The following is an 18,535-nucleotide window of genomic DNA, read 5'->3' as shown; positions in this document are numbered from 1 at the left end:
AATCAAAAGATGAGGTTAGTGGAGTGGATAAAAACACATGATCCAACTACATGCTGTGTACAGGAGACTCACTTGAAATTCAGAGACACAAGGGAAAAGTGAAAGGATGAAAAATAGTCCATGCAAATAGTAACCAAAAGAGCATGGATGGCTTTACTAATAGACTATTAAAATAGACTTTCAATCAAAAAAGCTTATAAGAGAAGAGAGATATTATATATTAATAAAAAGTTTAATACTGCAAGAAGATATAACAGTTATGAATATTTGCACACCTAATAACGGACCATCAATTTATATGAAGGAAAAATTCAGAGAGTTGAAGGGAGAAATAGACTATTCTGCAGTCATAGTTGGAGACTTCAATAACCTACTTCCAATAATTGATAGAATAATCAGACATAAGTAGGGAGCTAGGAAGTTTATTAATAAACCTATTAGATTTTGCATACATACACAGAACACTGTACCCAGCAATGACAGAATACACTTTCTTGTCAAGTGCACATGGGACATTTTCCAGGACAGACCATATAGTATAAGCCACAAATTAAGCATCAGTGAATTTTAAAATATAGATGTCATACAAAGTATCTTCTCTGATCACATCAGGACAATATCAGGTATCAAAAAGGGAAAATGAAAAATTCATCAGATCATAGAAATTAACACACTTTAAAACAACCAGTGGATTAAAGAAATCACAAGGGAAGTTAGAAAATACTTAGATCTAAGAATGCAAGCAAAAACACAACATAACCAAAACTTTAAAAATTCAGTGGAAGTGATACTGAAGGAGAAATATATGGCTGTAAATCCTTACATTAAAAAATGAGAGATCTCAAAGCAACAACCCAACTGTACAACTTAATGAACTAGAAAAAAAAAAAAAAAAAAAACGCAAACTAAACCCAGAGCTAACAGAAGGAAAAAAATAAGATTAGTGTGGAAATAAATAGAGAATAGAAAAGCAATAGAGAAAAATTGGCTTATTGCAAAGACCAATGAAATTGAGAAACCTTTAGCCAGAAATACTTAAAAAGAGAGAAGATTTAAATTATTAAAATCAGAAATGAAAGTTGGGACAGTAGAACTGTTTCTATAGAAACAAAAATGATCATAAGAGAGTACTGTGAACCGTATGCCAGTGAATTGGATAACCTACATGAAATGGACAAGTTGCTAGAAACTTGAAACAGCAGGACTAAATCATAAAGAAATAGAAAACCTGAATAGACACATAACTAGAGTGAATCAGTAAGCAAAAATCTAACAAAGAAAACCTCTTGACTTGACAACTTCTTTAGTGAATTCTAAAAAACATCTAAATAAGAACTAACACCTCTTCTTTTACACTTTTCCAAGCACTGAAGTGGAAGAAATAGTTCTAAACTCATTTTATGAGGCCAGCATTACCTTGATACCAAAGCCAGAAAAAGACACTAGAAGAAAGAAAACTAGACCAAGTTCCTTATGAACATTGATGCAAATATCCTCAACAAAGTTCTAGTAAACAGAATTCAGCCACATACTAAAAGGATTATATACCATGAACAAATGGGATTCATTCCTGAAATGCAGGAGTGGTTCAATATATGAATATGATCAATGTAATAAGCCAAATCAATGAAAGAAAGCAATAAAAGCCACATTATCACCTCAATTGATGCAGAAATTGTGTTTGACAAAATTCAACACACTTGAATAATAAAAATGCTCAGCAACCTAGGAATAGAAGGAAACTACCACAACATGATAAAGCCATATAAGAAAAACCCCACAGCAAACATCATACTCAATGGTAAAAGACTAAAAGATTTAATTCTTAAGATCAAGAAGAAGGCAACATGGCCACTTTCACTACTTTCCAACATAGGAAGTTTTAGGCAGAGCAGTTAGTCAAGAAAAAGAAATAAAAAGCATCCAAACTGGAAAAGAAGTAAAATTATATATGTTGGCAGATGGTATCATTTTATATATAGAAAACCCTGAAGATTCCACACAAAAACCATATTAGAATTAAAGTTAATTCAGCCAAATAGTAGGATACAGGGTCAACATACAAAAATTGATTGTATTTCTATACACAAGAAATGAACAATCTGAAAAGGAAATTACAAAACAATTTGCAATAGCATAAAAAACTAAAGTACTTACGAATTAACTTATCAAAGAGTAGTAAAAGACTTATACAAAGAAACTATAAAACCTTGCTGAAAGAAATTAGAGAAGACATAAATGGAAAGACAACCCATGTTCATGAATTGAAAGACTTAATATTGTTAAAACACCAGTACTACTCAAAGCAATCTACAGATTTATTGCAATCCTTACAAAAATCCCAAAGATTTTTTTTTTTGCAGGAATAGAAAAACTCATCCTAAAATGTATATGGAAACTCAAGGAACTTCAAATAGCCAAAACAGCTTTGAAAAAAAAAAAAAAAAACACAGCAGTCAAACATCCTGATTTTAAAATTTACAACAAAGCTACAGTAAACAAAACAGTGTGGTATTAAGACAAACCCATAGACTGGTAGAATAGAATAGAGAGCCTCGAGATAAACCTTTATATATATAGGGTCAAGTGATTTTTACAAGGATGCTAAGACCAATGATGAAAGGACAGTCTGTTTAATAAATGATGCTGGCAAAACTGGATATTCACATGCAAAGAATTAAGTTGAACTTTTACCCAGCACTATACACAAACACTATATACAAACATTAGCTCAAAATTGATGAGGGTCTTAAGTGTAATACCTAAAATGATAAAACTCTTAGAATAAAACAAAGGACAAAAGCTTCATGATGTTGAAATTGGCAGTGAGTTTTTGGATATTGCACAAAGGTACAGGTAATGAAAGAAAAAAATTGTACAAATTAAAAATTTTGTGCATCAAATCAAAACCACAATGAGGTACCATTTCATGCCAGTCAGAATGGCTGCTATCCAGAAGTCTACAAGCAATAAATGCTGGAAAGGGTGTGGAGAAAAGGGAACCCTATTACACTGTTGGTGGGAATGCAAACTAGTACAGCCACTATGGAGAACAGTGTGGAGATTTCTTAAAAAACTGGAAATAGAACTGCCATATGACCCAGCAATCCCACTGCTGGGCATACACACTGAGGAAACCAGAATTGAAAGAGACACGTGTACCCCAATGTTCATCACAGTGCTGTTTATAATAGCCAGGACATGGAAGCAACCTAGATGTCCATCAGCAGATGAATGGATAACAAAGCTGTGATACATATACACAATGGAGTATTACTCAGCCATTAAAAAGAATACATTTGAATCAGTTCTAATGAAGTGGATGAAACTGGAGTCTATTATACAGAGTGAAGTAAGCCAGAAAGAAAAACACCAATACAGTATACTAACGCATATATATGAAATTTAGAAAGATGGTAACGATAACCCTGTATGCAAGACAGCAAAAGAGACACAGATGTATAGAACAGTCTTTTGGACTCTGTGGGAGAGGGAGAGGGTGGGATGATTTGGGAGAATGGCATTGAAACATGTATAATATCATATGTGAAACGAATTGTCAGTCCAGGTTCGATGCATGATACAAGATGCTCAGGGCTGGTGCACTGGGATGACCCAGAGGGATGGTACGGGGAGGGAGATGGGAGGGGGGTTCAGGATGGGGAACACATGTACACCCATGGTGGATTCATGTTGATGCATGGCAAAACCAATACAATATTGTAAAGTTATTAGCCTCCAATTAAATAAATTTATATTAAAAAAATTTGTGCATCAAATATTCTACCTGGAGAATAAAAAGGCAACCCATAGAATACGAGGACATACTTGCAAATCATATATCTGTAAGGGATTAATATCCAGAATATATAGAGGATTCATAAACACAATAACTACAAAAACCACCCAACTAAAAAATGCATAAAGGACTTGAACAGACATTTTTTTCAAAGATTTATCAATGGCCAATAAACACATAAAAAGGTGTGCAATGTCACTAAATATTAGATAAATGCAAATCAAAACTACAGTGAAGTACCATTTCACACCCATTAGGCTGGTTACTTTTTTAAAAAAGAAACATAAAAGCCCCACAAAATCTCCAGAACCAGAAGACAAATGATGATGATGATGCGAAGATATTGGAGACCTTGTGCATTTAAGTGAGTGAGAGAAAGTCGCTCAGTCATGTCTGACTCTTTGCAAGTCCATGGCCTATACAGTCCATGGAATTCTCCAGGCCAGAATACTGGAGTGGCTAGCCTTTCCCTTCTCCAGGGGATCTTCCTGACCCAGAGATCAAACCCAGGTCTCCTGCATTGCAGGGTGAATCTTTACCAGCTGAGCCACAAGGGAAGCCCAAGAATACTGGGGTGGGTAGCCTATCCCTTCTCCACCAGATCGTCCCGACCCAGGAATCGAACCGGGGTCTCCTGCATTGCAGGCAGATTCTTTACCAACTGAACTATCAGGAAAGTTGGTGGCAAGGTAAAATGGTATATCCATTGTGGAAAACAGTATGGCCGTTCCTCAGAAAATTATATGGTCCAGCAGTTCCTCAAGAGTTGAGATATTTGTACCCCTGTTTTCATAGCAACATTATTCATAATAGCTAAAATATGGAAGTAAACCAAGGGTCCATCAACAGATGAATGGATAAAAAATGTGGTATACACCCCATTTGAAGTAAGAGAATTCTACAATATGGATGAACTTTGATGACATTTTGCTAATCAAATGTTAGTCACAAAAAGATATATGATTTCATTTATATGAGGTACTGAGAGTAATCAAAAAAGAGTATAGTGGTTGTTTCCAGAGTCTGGGGGAGGAGGGAATAGGGAGTTATTGTTTAATTGGTATAGATTTTTCAGGTTTACAAGATGAAAAAAATTATAGGGGATGGATGGTGGTAATGGTTGTGTAACAATGTGAATGTATTGCTATTTAATACCACTGAGCTATACATTTAAAAATGGTTAAAATGGTAAATTTTATATGTATTTTGTCTCTGGTAACTCTGTGGCTTGGCATAGCACTGATCTCAGCCCAGTTAACAGCACAACTTTTTTATTTTTAAAAATTTTTAACTGCTAGGTTTTCATTGCTGTGCAGGCTTTTCTCTAGTTGCAGAGAGTGGAGCTACTCTCCAGTTGGAGTGTGCAGGCTTCTCATTGCAGTGGCTTCTCTTGTTATGGAGCACAGACTCTAGAACATGAGGACTTCAGCAGTTTCAGCTCATGGGCTCAATTGTTGGAGCTCCCAGACTCTAGAGCACGGGCTCACTAACTGTGACACATGGGCTTAGTTGCTCTGCAGCATCTGGGATCTTAGTTCAGGGATCTAACCTATGTCTCCTGCATTGACAGGCTAGTTCTTTACCAAAGAACCACCAAGAAATCCCAACATCACAATTTTTGGTACCACTATACTGAGCGACTTCACTTTCACTTTTCACTTTGATGCGTTGGAGAAGGAAATGGCAGCCCACTCCAGTGTTCTTGCCTGGAGAATCCCAGGGACGGGGGAGCCTGGTGGGCTGCCGTCTGTGGAGTTGCACAGAGTCGGACACGACTGAAGCGACTTAGCAGCAGCATACTGAGCTAGGAAATGTACAATAATTTTCTTTCCTATACTTCATTTTGTTTTTCTGAGGTAAAATTATATTTTTACTGATTTGTTTACTCTTCTGTGTACCTAATGCTTTTTTTAAATGCTGCAGTTTGTTCAGTATCTGGAAGTATTTTTTTCAGAATGTTCACACATATCCAAAAAAATTGTTGGAGGATCTGGAGATCTTCTCTCCAGTCAGCTTTAAACTAGTTACTCTCTAAGCTTGATGCATAGTTTGTTGATCAGGGTTTTACTTTGCCACTTTGTTGTGTTGGATGTCCTGTTTCCTGAACTGTGAGTCCTTTTATTGTTTTACTCCTTATTTTGATGAAATATGTCCTTTAACAATTTCCATAGAAAGGTTGCGTCTTTTTTCACTTCATGTAAATTTATAACTATTTATTCTAATGATATTAATGGTTTGGCTGAATTCATAGAAAACATTTTTCCTATGCATTTTTAAAAGTATTGTTTTCATTATGTCTGATGCCATTTTTGGTCCACTTGGTGTTTATATTATTTTGTTCTTTGGAAACTTTAATGTTTATCTCAAGTGTTTTGAAATTTCATATGTTCACCCATCATCCTTTTTTCTTTCATTATGGTACAAATTTGATAAGCCTTTGTAATCTTAGATATTTATGTTTGGGGGAAATTTTCTTGTTTTATTTCTTTGGTAAATTTTCACTTTTATTTTCTTCTCTGTTCTCTCTCTCTTTTTTTTTTTTTGGAAACTCCTATTGATGACAGCTACTTTCTGCATCAACTTCTCTGATTGTATGGCATTTTCTTTCTTGCCTTCCATCTTTTTGTCTTTTCATTCGGTCTTACAAAAAAGATTTTCTAAACTTAATTACTTATTTTAGTTGCCATATATTTATTTTGAATTGCTCTTTAGTTTTTTATTTGTTCTTCAGTTGTTTTCAGTTTTTTTTTTTTGTTCTTGTTTAATGTATATAATAATATATCATATCTCCAGGAATATTGAATATATATATCATATATATTTATTTTGTTTCCGGCAAAGTCTCTGATGTCTCCTAGCCTCTTTCTTTATTCTCTTGTTTATTTTAATCTGTGTAATGTAAAGGATGTCTACACCTTGAATGTTCATTCATGTTAAAAATTAAAGCACAAAAAAGATGATCAAAAACCCTATGTTTGTACAGGGACAGGTTGTGCAGTGCAGCATACCACAGGGTACATTCCTATTTTATCTATCTATTCCCCCTAGTACTCCTAAAATTTATTGATGTTTATGGTACTAGAAAATAAAAATATGAAATTTAAAAAATATTGTTACTTAAAATATATAAATATTTTCCTGAAAAATAACTATTTGCAAACAAAAAGAAATTTATTTAGAATAAATTGTTCTACACTTTTGCTTATCTTTTTAATGTCTAGTTAAGCAGAAGGAAACTAGATTCTTGTGTTTCTGCATTCAGTCTGTTGTGATATATTTTGATTGAAATATATAAAGAATACCCAGCTTCAACCAGTACTTTAATAATCTCAGATAATTATGATATTCTTTTTATGACATCAAAATTAGACATGTGGAAATTTTCTTAAAGCTTTGTTGCAATGTGGAATCTGACATCATATCACTGAACATTTTGTACTCTGCGGTTCATTAAAATCTACTGGTCAGGCTTGCACTTTGTTTGGATCTTTTATCCGTATGTGATTTTATAACATTGTTCATTAGTCATTTAGAGTATATTTGTTCTATATATTCAATATATAGAATATATACAAGTCACATAGATCCTCCAAGTTTTGCCATGTTTCATATTACAAATCAGGTAATCACATTCATTAGTATTAGCATTTATCTCATGAATAGTAGATACAAGTTATCCTAAGATTTAAATTTTTCTTGAATTTTATTCCTGGCAACAAACACTGTTTGATTGTTTACTTTAATGTGACGTACTCATTTTGTCATTTTTGAAGAAAATACCTTCTGAATACTCAGGTCTAAATATTCATAGTTTGACAGTCATTCTTTAAAAATAAAAATGATGTTCCATGAAAAAAAATTTGGCCAAGTTCATCTTACAACTAAATCACAGACCCAAGTGTTTTTGGTGTGCAGCAGCAGTACTTTATGCATGCTTGGTATTTCATTACACAGACTATTCAAAAGACATATACTCAAGGGTTGACATTTAGTAAAATTAATTTTACTGCTGGTGTATGCCAGTGGAGAATACAGTGACTGGTTCAATGTCAGTGCCTTGATTTGTATTAAAATGTCAGCTTTTTTACTCATTACTGCTTCGTACCAAGAATTTTAACCTCACATGCCTCCTAAAAGTGTCTTGGAGGCCCCATATGTCTGTGAACCAACTTGGAGAACTGCTGACATGGATTATGTTGTGAAGGTTGCTTCATGGATTACTGTGCTGTATGACATGCTCAGTCTGCTTGGCAATTTTTTAGACTTCAGCATAGGAAAATCAGATGCTGAGGTGACTTATTCTTTGGTAGGAAGGATGCTCTCAAAGTTTTTGAGGCTGATAATTTTCTTCAAAGAGGAATCTCCTAGATTCCAGCTGGGGTTGGTGGAGTGATGAGTGGTTCCTCTGGCTGCTAGCATTCTGGGAGCCAGGCAGAGAGATAAATGAGGATCACTTTATTCAGTTTATGGACCTTTACTAAATTTTTCTGTTTTCTTTCAGTACCTCTTACCTGCCCTTTGCCATTCCTGGTGTTCACAAGTCCATAGACAGTCTCCAGTTCAAAGACTTGGCCTTTGGCCTAAGCAGTAGAGGAAAGAATAGGTACCTGTTGTGTGAGTTGGGGAGAGTATTTAGATTTCTCAGCAGTATTCATTCTTTATTTTTACCTTTTATGTATTGAATATTGTACTGAATTTCTCCAAATACCAGATCTGTTAACTTCTCTGGGAAAATTGATTCTCTTTTCCTTGCACTCCCCTGTTCAAATGTTTAGTTATCACTTCCTCCACACTGTGAAGTTAATTTCTATTCCTCCAGCTACTTTGCATCTACAAATTTGTTGACATCTCTTTGACAGTTAGTATGCTTTGATGCTTTCTTGGTCTTTATGAGCGGAAATTGTTTTATTTCCTTGCCCTCATTTTAGTAGTGTTTTTGGAGAGCAGGGAAATACATGTATGTGATTAATACACCATGATCACTTTCACAGACTTGAATCAATCATTCTAGTGACTAAAAGTTGGACCTAGATTTGAAATTTCACCACTTACTGTGGTTTTGCCTTGGGTTTTCTATTGATGCTTAACCCGCACAGTCTTTATTCTCATTTGTAGAAATGGAGTTTATAATATCTAATAATGAAGATTAAATGAGACAGTGAATGTAAAGTTCTTAATATACTACTTCATGCATCGTAAAGTCTCAATAATTTCTAATTGTTATAAAATGTTAAGCTTGCCTCTTTATTACTGAGGTTTTATTATATTCTTTCCTCCCCAAAAAAACATTTGAAATAATCAAAATACTTCATTTGTATATTATTTAATATTACTTGGTTTGACAATGGAAGGGTTACCATGACTCCAAATATAAAATCATAGTTTCATAATGTTTTACCTAAGTACCTGTTTTTAATATGTGTGTATAAAATACTGTGGATGAGACTTATTCAAATTCAAGGTGTGCTTTACTAGTTTTCTAGTAATTACAATTATGGTTCACACTTAGAAGAATCTAAGGAAAGCAGGTATTGTTATAACTGGGTAACTGTTTCATATCCTTGCTTCAAAAACTTTTGGTACACTGAAATTCTTATGAGTTTTTTAAAAAACAATTTTTGAAATCCTGTTTTTAGTTTTAAGAGTCATTCTAAAACATACTTTAAGAAATTGTTTTTTCTCTTTCTTTGGAATACTAGGCAGCACACAAGTTCTTTTTATCTAGAAAGTTTAATAAAAGTAGCAGTTTTGAATATAAACATAATTTGAATGTAAGCTTAGTTTTGAATATAAAAGAAAAATGTTATTAATCATTTCAGGAAATTGCAAGATCTAATTTGGCTGAAGGAGAAACAGAAACATCAAATTCTGAAAGGTAAATATAAGGAAAAGCTGAATCTCTTGAAATTTGTGTATATAAAATGATATTTGAGCTGTATATTATTTCAGTTATTTGGGAAAGGGCTATTTAAATTTTATATATGGTGTTCCTTTTAGTAATGACTTTCAATTAAAATCAAATTTTGAAATTTTAATACAACAGAAATATACTACAGATCCTTAGTTTTGAAGCCTTTTAAATATGTAGAATACATTTTATAAGTTGTTAATTTTTTAGAGTACAAGTAAGTAAAATGGTAATGGATTGTAATTGCCTCTGTTAAATGAAAATAGTTACAAGATGCTGCAGGTTATAAGATGGTGACAATTATTGCAAATAGTTTTAAAATCTTATTTTTAAAGTATTTTTTAAAAGCTATAAGTTACTTGTGTGGTAGGATCTCAACATAAAAGTTTCAAAATTCAACGTGTTTTTTTTTTTAAATTTAATTCTTGAGTAGAACACTTAGAACACGAGATTTCACTATTTTTTAGCAAAAGAGAATCCAATATTCTAATTAGAACTTTATTCCAGTTAAAGATGATTTTGTCTTTTAATTACTTTCCCCATTTCTGTCTTTATGCTGTGTGTTTTACCATAGTCTGCTTGTTAACTTGATGAGATTAATCAATCTATTGCCTCTAAAAAGAAAATTATGGAATAAGACCTTTTGATGATGTTTCTTAGACTTGACCAGGACAATTATCTAGCCCTTTCTTTATCTAGCATTTTTCCTAGAATTTTGGATGAAAAAAGTTAACAGAATTCAACTAAGGACTTAGGAGAAAGACTAGACACATCTATATTATTTAACATTTTCTGTAAATTATAATTAGTTCAATAAGATCTGAACAAAAATAAGAATTTTACAAATTTAAATGAGGGAACTATTATAACTTTTTGAGATAATGTAATTGACCTGTAAGACCCAAGAAAATGAGCAAAGTATGACTGAAATTAACCAAAGTATTAATTAAGGCAGCAGAACCATTCTTATATACCCATAACATGTCATTACAAAATCTAATGCATAACATAGTTAATTCACAATAATAACAATGAGAAATGTGCAATTTAGAAGATTTTAAAGAAAAAATTTACTGAGATACAAAATAATTTATTAGTAACTTACGTGATAGGTCATTTTTTCCAAATTATGGTTAATGAGCACTTAATTGAAAATCCAAATTGGATTTGATTTGGAAATTAGTGGTGTTTCAAGTAGGATTCATATTTTTCTATTTATTAATACCACAATTTAAAAAATCATAGCTGTGTTAGATATTAGATTGTTTCTGTATTCACTATTTTAAACATTGTTTTAATGAGCATCCGTGTAGAAATATCTTTTACTTCTTCAAACTACTAATTTAGGGAGAAGAACAGTAGAATGTAGGTGATTTAACCTATTAGATAATGAAGTACAATGTTAATTTCTAATTGTTAAAACTGGATGGTATTGGCTTGTAATAGTCTAAAGACACATCAGAACAAATTAAATAGCAGAGAAACAGCCTTACAAATATAATTTAGTAAATAATAAATGACTATTTGATAACATTGCTTTGATATATGGGTACTTCATTACAAAAAAGTCTAAATTCCAGGTGGATTAATGTAAGAAATAAGATAAATGTAATCATTAAAATTCTTTTTAGTAAAATAAGCATTGTTACATCTATATAAGTGACCTGAGATCATCTTGGAAATCTGTTTCTAAGGCTTGCAGACATTGAAAACAAACTATGGTTACCAAAAGGGAAAGAGGGTGGAGGAAGGATAAATTAGGAGTTTGGGATTAACATATATATATGTTATTATATATAAAATAGATAAACAGCAGGGTTCTACTATATAGCATAGGAAATTATATTCACTGAATAGTTTCTGTTAATACATCAGAGTTTCTGTTAACACATCAGCGTAACACATCTTACTTACGTATGTCTGTATACATACACAGACACGTATACACGTAAACTTACAGGTATTCAAGTTTTATGCTTACATATTTCTTAGACATGTGTTCATGTTTTTCTAAGTTAGGCTGTTATGAAATTAGTAAAATCTTTGTGAATGCTTACTTGCTTTTGCTTAGGAAAAACATGCTAATCCTAAGAGGACATGTAAATCAAAGAAAAAGAAAATAGGATTTTTCCCACATACATTCATTCCTTATTTAAAGTACTCTTATGAGCTAATAAGCACACTCACATTTTAACTAAAATCAAGCAAGAGTATGAACAGGTAAAGTAATGATAACGAGGATCAAAACTAATGAGTTAACTCCTCAGGACTCCTTTGAATATGTGACTATGGAGTTTCTCACTCTGCTGCCTAAGAAAATGGCCACTTCCTAAATTGTAACATCATGGCAAGGACTGGGGACTTTGATTTTTTGTCTTTTTTGGGTGGGCAAGTGTGCCTTTTTTTCTTTTTCAGAAAATGTCTTTACTTTGAAAGTAAGTATTCAAATACATTGTATTATGAAGAAATAGATAATAAGTAGCTTTATTTTTTCAGTAAACAAGATGAAGCTTCTTCAGAGGAAATAAAAAATGGATGTGATGTGCATTTATTTGAAGGCTCATCAACAACAAAAAGTGAAGAAGACATATCCGTTTCAGATAAAGAAAATGATAACTGTCTTGAAGATCAGGAAACTGGCTCAAAGAATATCTTCGGTTATGATTCAACTATTGATGCAGATAAAGTGGAAAAGGAAAAACAAGTAGAGCACATATGTCAGGAAACAGAGTTGAAGATGTGCCAAAGTTCAGAAAACCTCATTGCATGTGATCAGATTGAGGATCGCAATGCTGGTGAAGCTAGATTTTCTTCCAAGAATATTAAAGATTTGCGGTTAACATCTGGTGATGTTAGTATTGATCAGTTTTTGAGAAAAAGAGATGAACGTGAATCTGTTAGTTCTGATGTCAGTGAGCAAGGCAGTGTTCATTTGGAACCTTTGACTCCATCAGAAGTGCTTGAGTTTGAAGCCACAGAGATTCTTCAGAAGGGTAGTGGTGATCCTTCAGCCAAGACTGATGCTGTAGTGTCTGATCAAACAGATAACGTTCCTGGAGAAAATAGTCTTAGCACAACAGAGACAACAGGAGACCTGGTAGATGAAAAAGAAAGAAGTTGAAATTAACTAGGCATTCTAAGTTTTAGTGTACCAATAGTAAGACCATTTGGAACAGTGCTATCAGGTGACCTCAGTGGTGTTGTTGCAGAGTGCAGACATAGAAAAATGTAAGGGAGGCCATTCATATATTTTACCTGTATGTTGAGCCTAGGTTATTAAATCAATCCATCATTAATAGCATGACTAGGTATGAATTTCCAAGAAGTTTTTAAAACATGAGTAAGATTTAATGAAAGTTAAGTTTGCAATGAAAAAGTCATTTCGCAGTTTTCAAGGACATGGAACTTGGTGATCAATATGAATTGATTATTAGAATATTAGTTATGTTAATGAGGCTTTTGAAATTTCCATCAGTCCTAAGCTAAAAGTCCTTATTACCTGTACATCCTTTTCAATTAACTTAAAGGAAGAAATTTGGAAACCACATGCCTTTTGGGAATAATTGATTTAAAATAATAGCTGATTGGCGTTGTTAATGAGAGCTTCATTTTGAGTATGATTCTGGTAAATGGAGCATGTTTAGAATGCTAAATTAGTTGATCTAATGAGAATTTGGATGAACATAAACTTAATTTTGAATATAATATAACATTCCAGACTGCCAGAAGCATGTGAACAGAATATTTGAATCTGTGTACCTCCGTACAAGTGTTAGCCTGCCAGGCTGTAAGCTTACCTTAATTAAACTTTCAGTGAAAGTGAAATTATTAAAATAAAAATTTATATTTGTGCTTTTTGTCAGTGTGTACGCTGTGCAGAAATCCCTTGATGAACTAGTTGTATAAAGTAGAAATCCATTGTTGAAAATCCTGTAGCTATTATGCTTTTAATATTGTTTTAATGATCTTCTTTAGAAATAGAACCATAAACATGGTCTGGAAACCAAACCAAAGTACAGATTAATGTAGATATTTGTAAAGCAGTAAACTGGCATGAATTCAGCCATGTTTAAGTGACTTTTTCTGTAATTGTAAAATAGAAACTTCAAATGGGACCTAAAGCAGGATGTAAAAAATTGGTTTGGGATATTTAGCCTAATTTATCCTTAAGATGGCTGCTAAATTGATTTTTTCAGTTTTTTTATCATATAGAAAATAATAGATACAGAAATGAATAATATGAATAAGAGTAGTTTGCTTTGAAGTACTAATAAACTTTTATTTAAAATGCTACATTTTTACTTCTTAAAATGTGCTTTGAATTCTTAAATTTTGTTTCACTGTTAAATGTTTTAAATGGGTATTAAAATTATGCTGTATATAGTAGTTTTTTGAGTAAATATTTGCAATAAAAATCTGTCCCTGAATAATTTTATTTTTCAGAAAGCTGCTTGAGTCAGATTACCTTTGGCGCCTCTAGAAATTGTATATTGTTCAAGGAAATTTCATGTTAAAGCTACCGGTAGATTGCATTCTGTTTTCTTTAATTGATGCATGATTTATTTTAAATTGACACTTAAAGTACAGAGGGGAAACTGCTAATATTTACAGAGAATAGATTTACTTTACAAATTCTTCTACTTCAAGAGAATTATAATTTAAAATAGTTTTCTATCTGCTCAGTAAATTAAAGAGGCTAAATGGGCAAAATAAATTATTGACTTATTTTCTTGAATATTTTTTGGGGTGGGGGTAAATATTTTTATAGTTCCTGCTCCTAAGAAAAAGTGGGGAAATAAAGACTTATTAACTGTCATCCTTCACCTTGTTGAAACATAAATCTAGAGCACAGAAGATTTTTGGAGTAACATATTCCTTAGGAGAGCAAGAAGATTGAGAAAGTCTATGTAAGGACCATTTTCTGAATCTGATTCAAATAACCGCCAAGCCTGCTGCCTAATGCTGCAAAAACCTGGAGCACTGTGCCAAAGTAGGTCTGTAAATGATACGGTAATTCCTTGTGAACTCTGAGTAGTTCCTCCTCCTGATTAGATACCACTTCTGCTTATAGTAGTGAAAGTACCTAATCAATGAATTGTTCATACCTATCCACTATGAGAAAAAGAACCTGTACCAGACTATAAATTCTTCACTGAGAAAATCTAGCAATGAAAAAAAAAACAAACAGTAGTTTAAATAAATATTGTACTTGGTAACATAATTGGTTTATGTTTTCACAAAATCTCATTTCTCATTGGGAACAAACAATTCAGATATGCAAACCAAACCTTTGAGAAGTAGTGCCTTAGCACAGTGGTCAGTAGACTTCTGTGTAGAATCAGATAGTGAATAATTGTTGACCATGTGGTCACAATTATCCAACTCTTCCTTGTAGCTTAAGAGTACCTGTAGACAGTATGTAAATGATGGCCAGTTTGTGTTCCAGCAAAACTTTGTTTACAAAAACAGAATGTTGGTTGGGGGTTGACCAGTGGACTGTATTTTGCATTTATGTGCTTTAGAGTGCTATTTTGTCTGGGAAAATGGTGTTCAGGGACTGAAATTTTCTTTGCCAGTAATTAATTTAACACTAGTTCACTGTGAGAATTATAGTTTATAATAATAATATTTCACAAGCCAATACCATATAGAATAATGTCTGTTAATAAGCTAATAAAGAAATAACATGCTTCAAACCAATAATGGTTGATTACACTATTGTTCCAGGCAAAGAAGAGATGAAAGAAGTAAAGTCCAAATCTAGTTGAGGTATACCTCTCTCTGAATTGGTTGTCTGAAGAGTCAGTCCTTCCAACTAAAAGCTGGATATCAGTTGACAGCTTAGGTCCCTTGCTGCTGGGGTACATAGTTTGGGGATGACAGCACGCATGTTGGTAGGCAAGCTTTGCTGCCTCAGATGTTATAACTGCAGGGGCCATTGCATGACTTGCACCACTGCCTACCAGGAGGAGCCTTGTCAAGGCAGGAACAGATGTCCCTTCTCTTCCTGAGACTGCTGCACAGTTTAACACTGCTGAGGACCAAGAGTGGCCTGACCACGGCAGGAACAAGTGTCTCAAGATCTTCAGAGAGCTGTTTTCAGCAAAGAGTAGCCTTGCCCAGGCTAAACACTCTCTGTAAGTCCTCACAGATTCTTGGTGGTTGAAGTTTAAATGTCCATCGCTTGATAGTTGCTCTTCCATATGTTTGTATTGATTAGTACCCCCAGAGGCACCCCTAGTGAGTGAGCTACTGAATACTTAGCTACAACAGCAGATGTCAATCACATCATCCCGGCATACCTTCCTTAGTGTAAACAAATTCACCCTTAGATCAAAACAACTTCACTTAAGTCATAAACAAGTGGATTTGAAATAATAACAAACCAATACACAACAAGCACTTAGACTTTCTTGATTGACTATGAAAGTCAGAAATGCACTCTAGTGACCCTTTACCTAAGAGCTAACTACCAAAGTGTCTTACCATTTTACAGTCCCCTGTTACCTAACAATAGGATTATGATTGATTCCATGTACAGTTAAGTGATGTTAAGAAACTTTCATTTTGCAGATGCAACATTTAATTTTCATTGAAAATCTGAATGCCATATTTTTGTTATTTTTTTCCCCTTTGCATCTCTCTAATGTTTTAGGGAGGAAATTGTAAAATTTTTCACCCTATAAATTTTTAAAGAACTATTCTCAACATTTTTAAAAGGAGTTGACAAAATACAAATCATACTGTTTTAGCTATAAGTAAAAAGATGAGGAAACCAAATATCTGGGCAATTATTTGCCTAAGGTTACAAGCCAAGATTTGAACGCACCACATCTGTAGTTCCTAGCTTTTATATTGAATGTCCCTTTTAAAAATACATGTGTTTGCAAATAACCCTCCCATTGATGGTACTAATTACAGTCTTATCATTCCTACAGTGATTATATGTATATGGAATGGAGGCCCTCTTAACATAAAGAAGAGGACCTACTGATCTGTTTTATTAATAGGGATTGAGGAATTTTACCTTAAGAGGAAGGGTTAGTGAATATTCTATTGACAGGAAAGACAGCATGTGATTTAAAGATATACTTTATTTAATAATTATAAATGTTTTGACATCATTGCGCTTTTAAAGCCTTCTGTAATACCATATTGTTGCTTCATGGTTGACATGATCATTTGTGTTTCATCAAACTTTTTACTCCAGGATCACTCACTTGCTGTGGCTTCAGTGAAATAGGACTTTTGTATGTATCATAGGCACTAAAAGGGCTTCCCTGGTGGCTCAGATGGTAAAGAATCTGCCTGCAATGCGGGAGACCTGGGTTCAATCCCTGGGTCAGGAAGATGCCCTGGAGAAGGGAATGGTAACCCATTCCAGGATTCTCGTCTGGAGAATCCCATGGACAGAGGTGCCTGGCGGACCAGTCCATGGGGTCGCACAGAGGTGCCTGGCGGACCAGTCCATGGGGTCGCAAAGAGTTGGACACGACTCAGTGACTAACACTTTAGGCACTGAAAAGAATTGCAAGTGTTTTATTTTTACTAGATTACTATAACACTAAGACTTCTTTTTCAACTAGGAAATGAAACACAATTTACTGTGTCTAAGCATTAAAAGAGAAATGACTGTCTTAAAAATATTGCTTACTAATGAGGCATATCTGCTAATCCATGTACACAAAAATGAAGTGAGATAGATTTTTTTTAAGTCATGGTAATGTTTAATTTTCAACTCAAAATCTGTAAATTCAAAGGTACTTCACTTGGTTCATCTTTAAGAAATTCAGCACATCTGAAGTAGCATCTGTAATATCATCGAGGGATGAGGTATCCTGGGTGAATTACTTTTACAGTTAGCTAAAGGTAACTTTTAATTGCTTGTAAAAGGTATTATAAAATCACTTGTTATTTACAAGAATATATGATGCATAATTTAGTCTTCTTTGATGACACAGTGAGTCATCATTATGAAGATTTTTGGACCAAGATATAAATGAAGCTATAGTTGCAGATGTTAATGGCCTGAATAACTGCTGATCACAGAAGTGATCTTGGATTTTGATTTTCAGAAATATTTCAGGTATACCTAGGGTCATTTGACTTTTCCAAAAACAAAGCAGGAAAGCTGATTGCATTACTCACCCATTCAAACTTCTTTGTTTTATATTTATTTTTTAATTAAAGGATAATTGCTTTACAGAATTTTGTTGTTTTCTGTCAAGCGTCGACATAAATCAACCATAGGTATACATATATCCACTCCCATTTGAACCTCCCTCTGATCTCCATCCCCATCCCACCCCTCTAGGTTGATACAGAGCCCCTGTTTGAGTTTCCTGAGGCATACAGCAAATTCCTGTTGGCTATCTAGTTTACATATGGTAATATAGGTTCTCATGTTACTCTCTCCATACATCTCACTATCTCCTCCCCTCTCTCCATGTCCATAAGTCTATTCTTGATGTCTGTTTCTCCATTGCTACCCTGAAAAAAAATTCTTCAGTATCATTTTTCTCGATTCCATACATATGTATTAGTATATGATTTTTTCTCTTTCTGACTTCACTCTATAATAGACTCTAGTTTCATCCACCTCATTAGAACTGACTCAAGGATATTCCTTTTTATGGCTGAGTAATATTCCACTGTGTATATGTACCACAACTTCTTTATCCATTCATCTGTCAGTTGATCATCTAGGTTGCTTCCATGTTCTAGCTATGCAACCAACCTCTTTTTAAAAAGACTTTTCCCTCCTAAATATTAAAGTAAAACCTGCCCTTTGTGGAGAATTTGGTGTAACTATAAACTCTAGTTTTTAA

General features: G+C 33.5%; 1 protein-coding gene and 1 long non-coding RNA gene across 5 annotated transcripts in view; both read left to right on the top strand.

Annotated features, from left to right (window-relative positions):
* The window catches only part of ZNF280D (zinc finger protein 280D), a 126,033-nt gene extending 111,896 nt beyond the window's left edge, over nucleotides 1–14,137 (top strand). For all 4 annotated transcript variants that reach the window (XM_086321146.1, XM_086321147.1, XM_086321148.1 and 1 more), the window contains 2 exons: nucleotides 9,619–9,674; nucleotides 12,204–14,137. In XM_086321146.1, the coding sequence (XP_086177272.1) occupies nucleotides 9,619–9,674; nucleotides 12,204–12,828 (681 nt within the window). In that variant the 3' untranslated portion in view covers nucleotides 12,829–14,137. The remainder of the gene's footprint in view (nucleotides 1–9,618; nucleotides 9,675–12,203) is intronic.
* Nucleotides 14,138–14,500: 363 nt separating this feature from the next.
* On the top strand, nucleotides 14,501–17,915 carry LOC147364500 (uncharacterized). Its single transcript, XR_015134605.1, has 2 exons — nucleotides 14,501–17,122; nucleotides 17,158–17,915. It is a non-coding gene; the product is annotated as an uncharacterized LOC147364500 (long non-coding RNA).
* The last annotated feature ends 620 nt before the right edge of the window (nucleotides 17,916–18,535 follow it).

The sequence above is a fragment of the Bos grunniens genome, chromosome 10 (assembly GCF_055505025.1).
Source record: "Bos grunniens cultivar Pamir isolate PY7600 chromosome 10, Bosgru_T2T1.0, whole genome shotgun sequence".
NCBI lineage: Eukaryota > Metazoa > Chordata > Mammalia > Artiodactyla > Bovidae > Bos > Bos grunniens.
The sequence above is the reverse complement of the archived record's forward strand: the minus strand, read 5'-3'. Positions and strand labels throughout refer to the sequence as shown.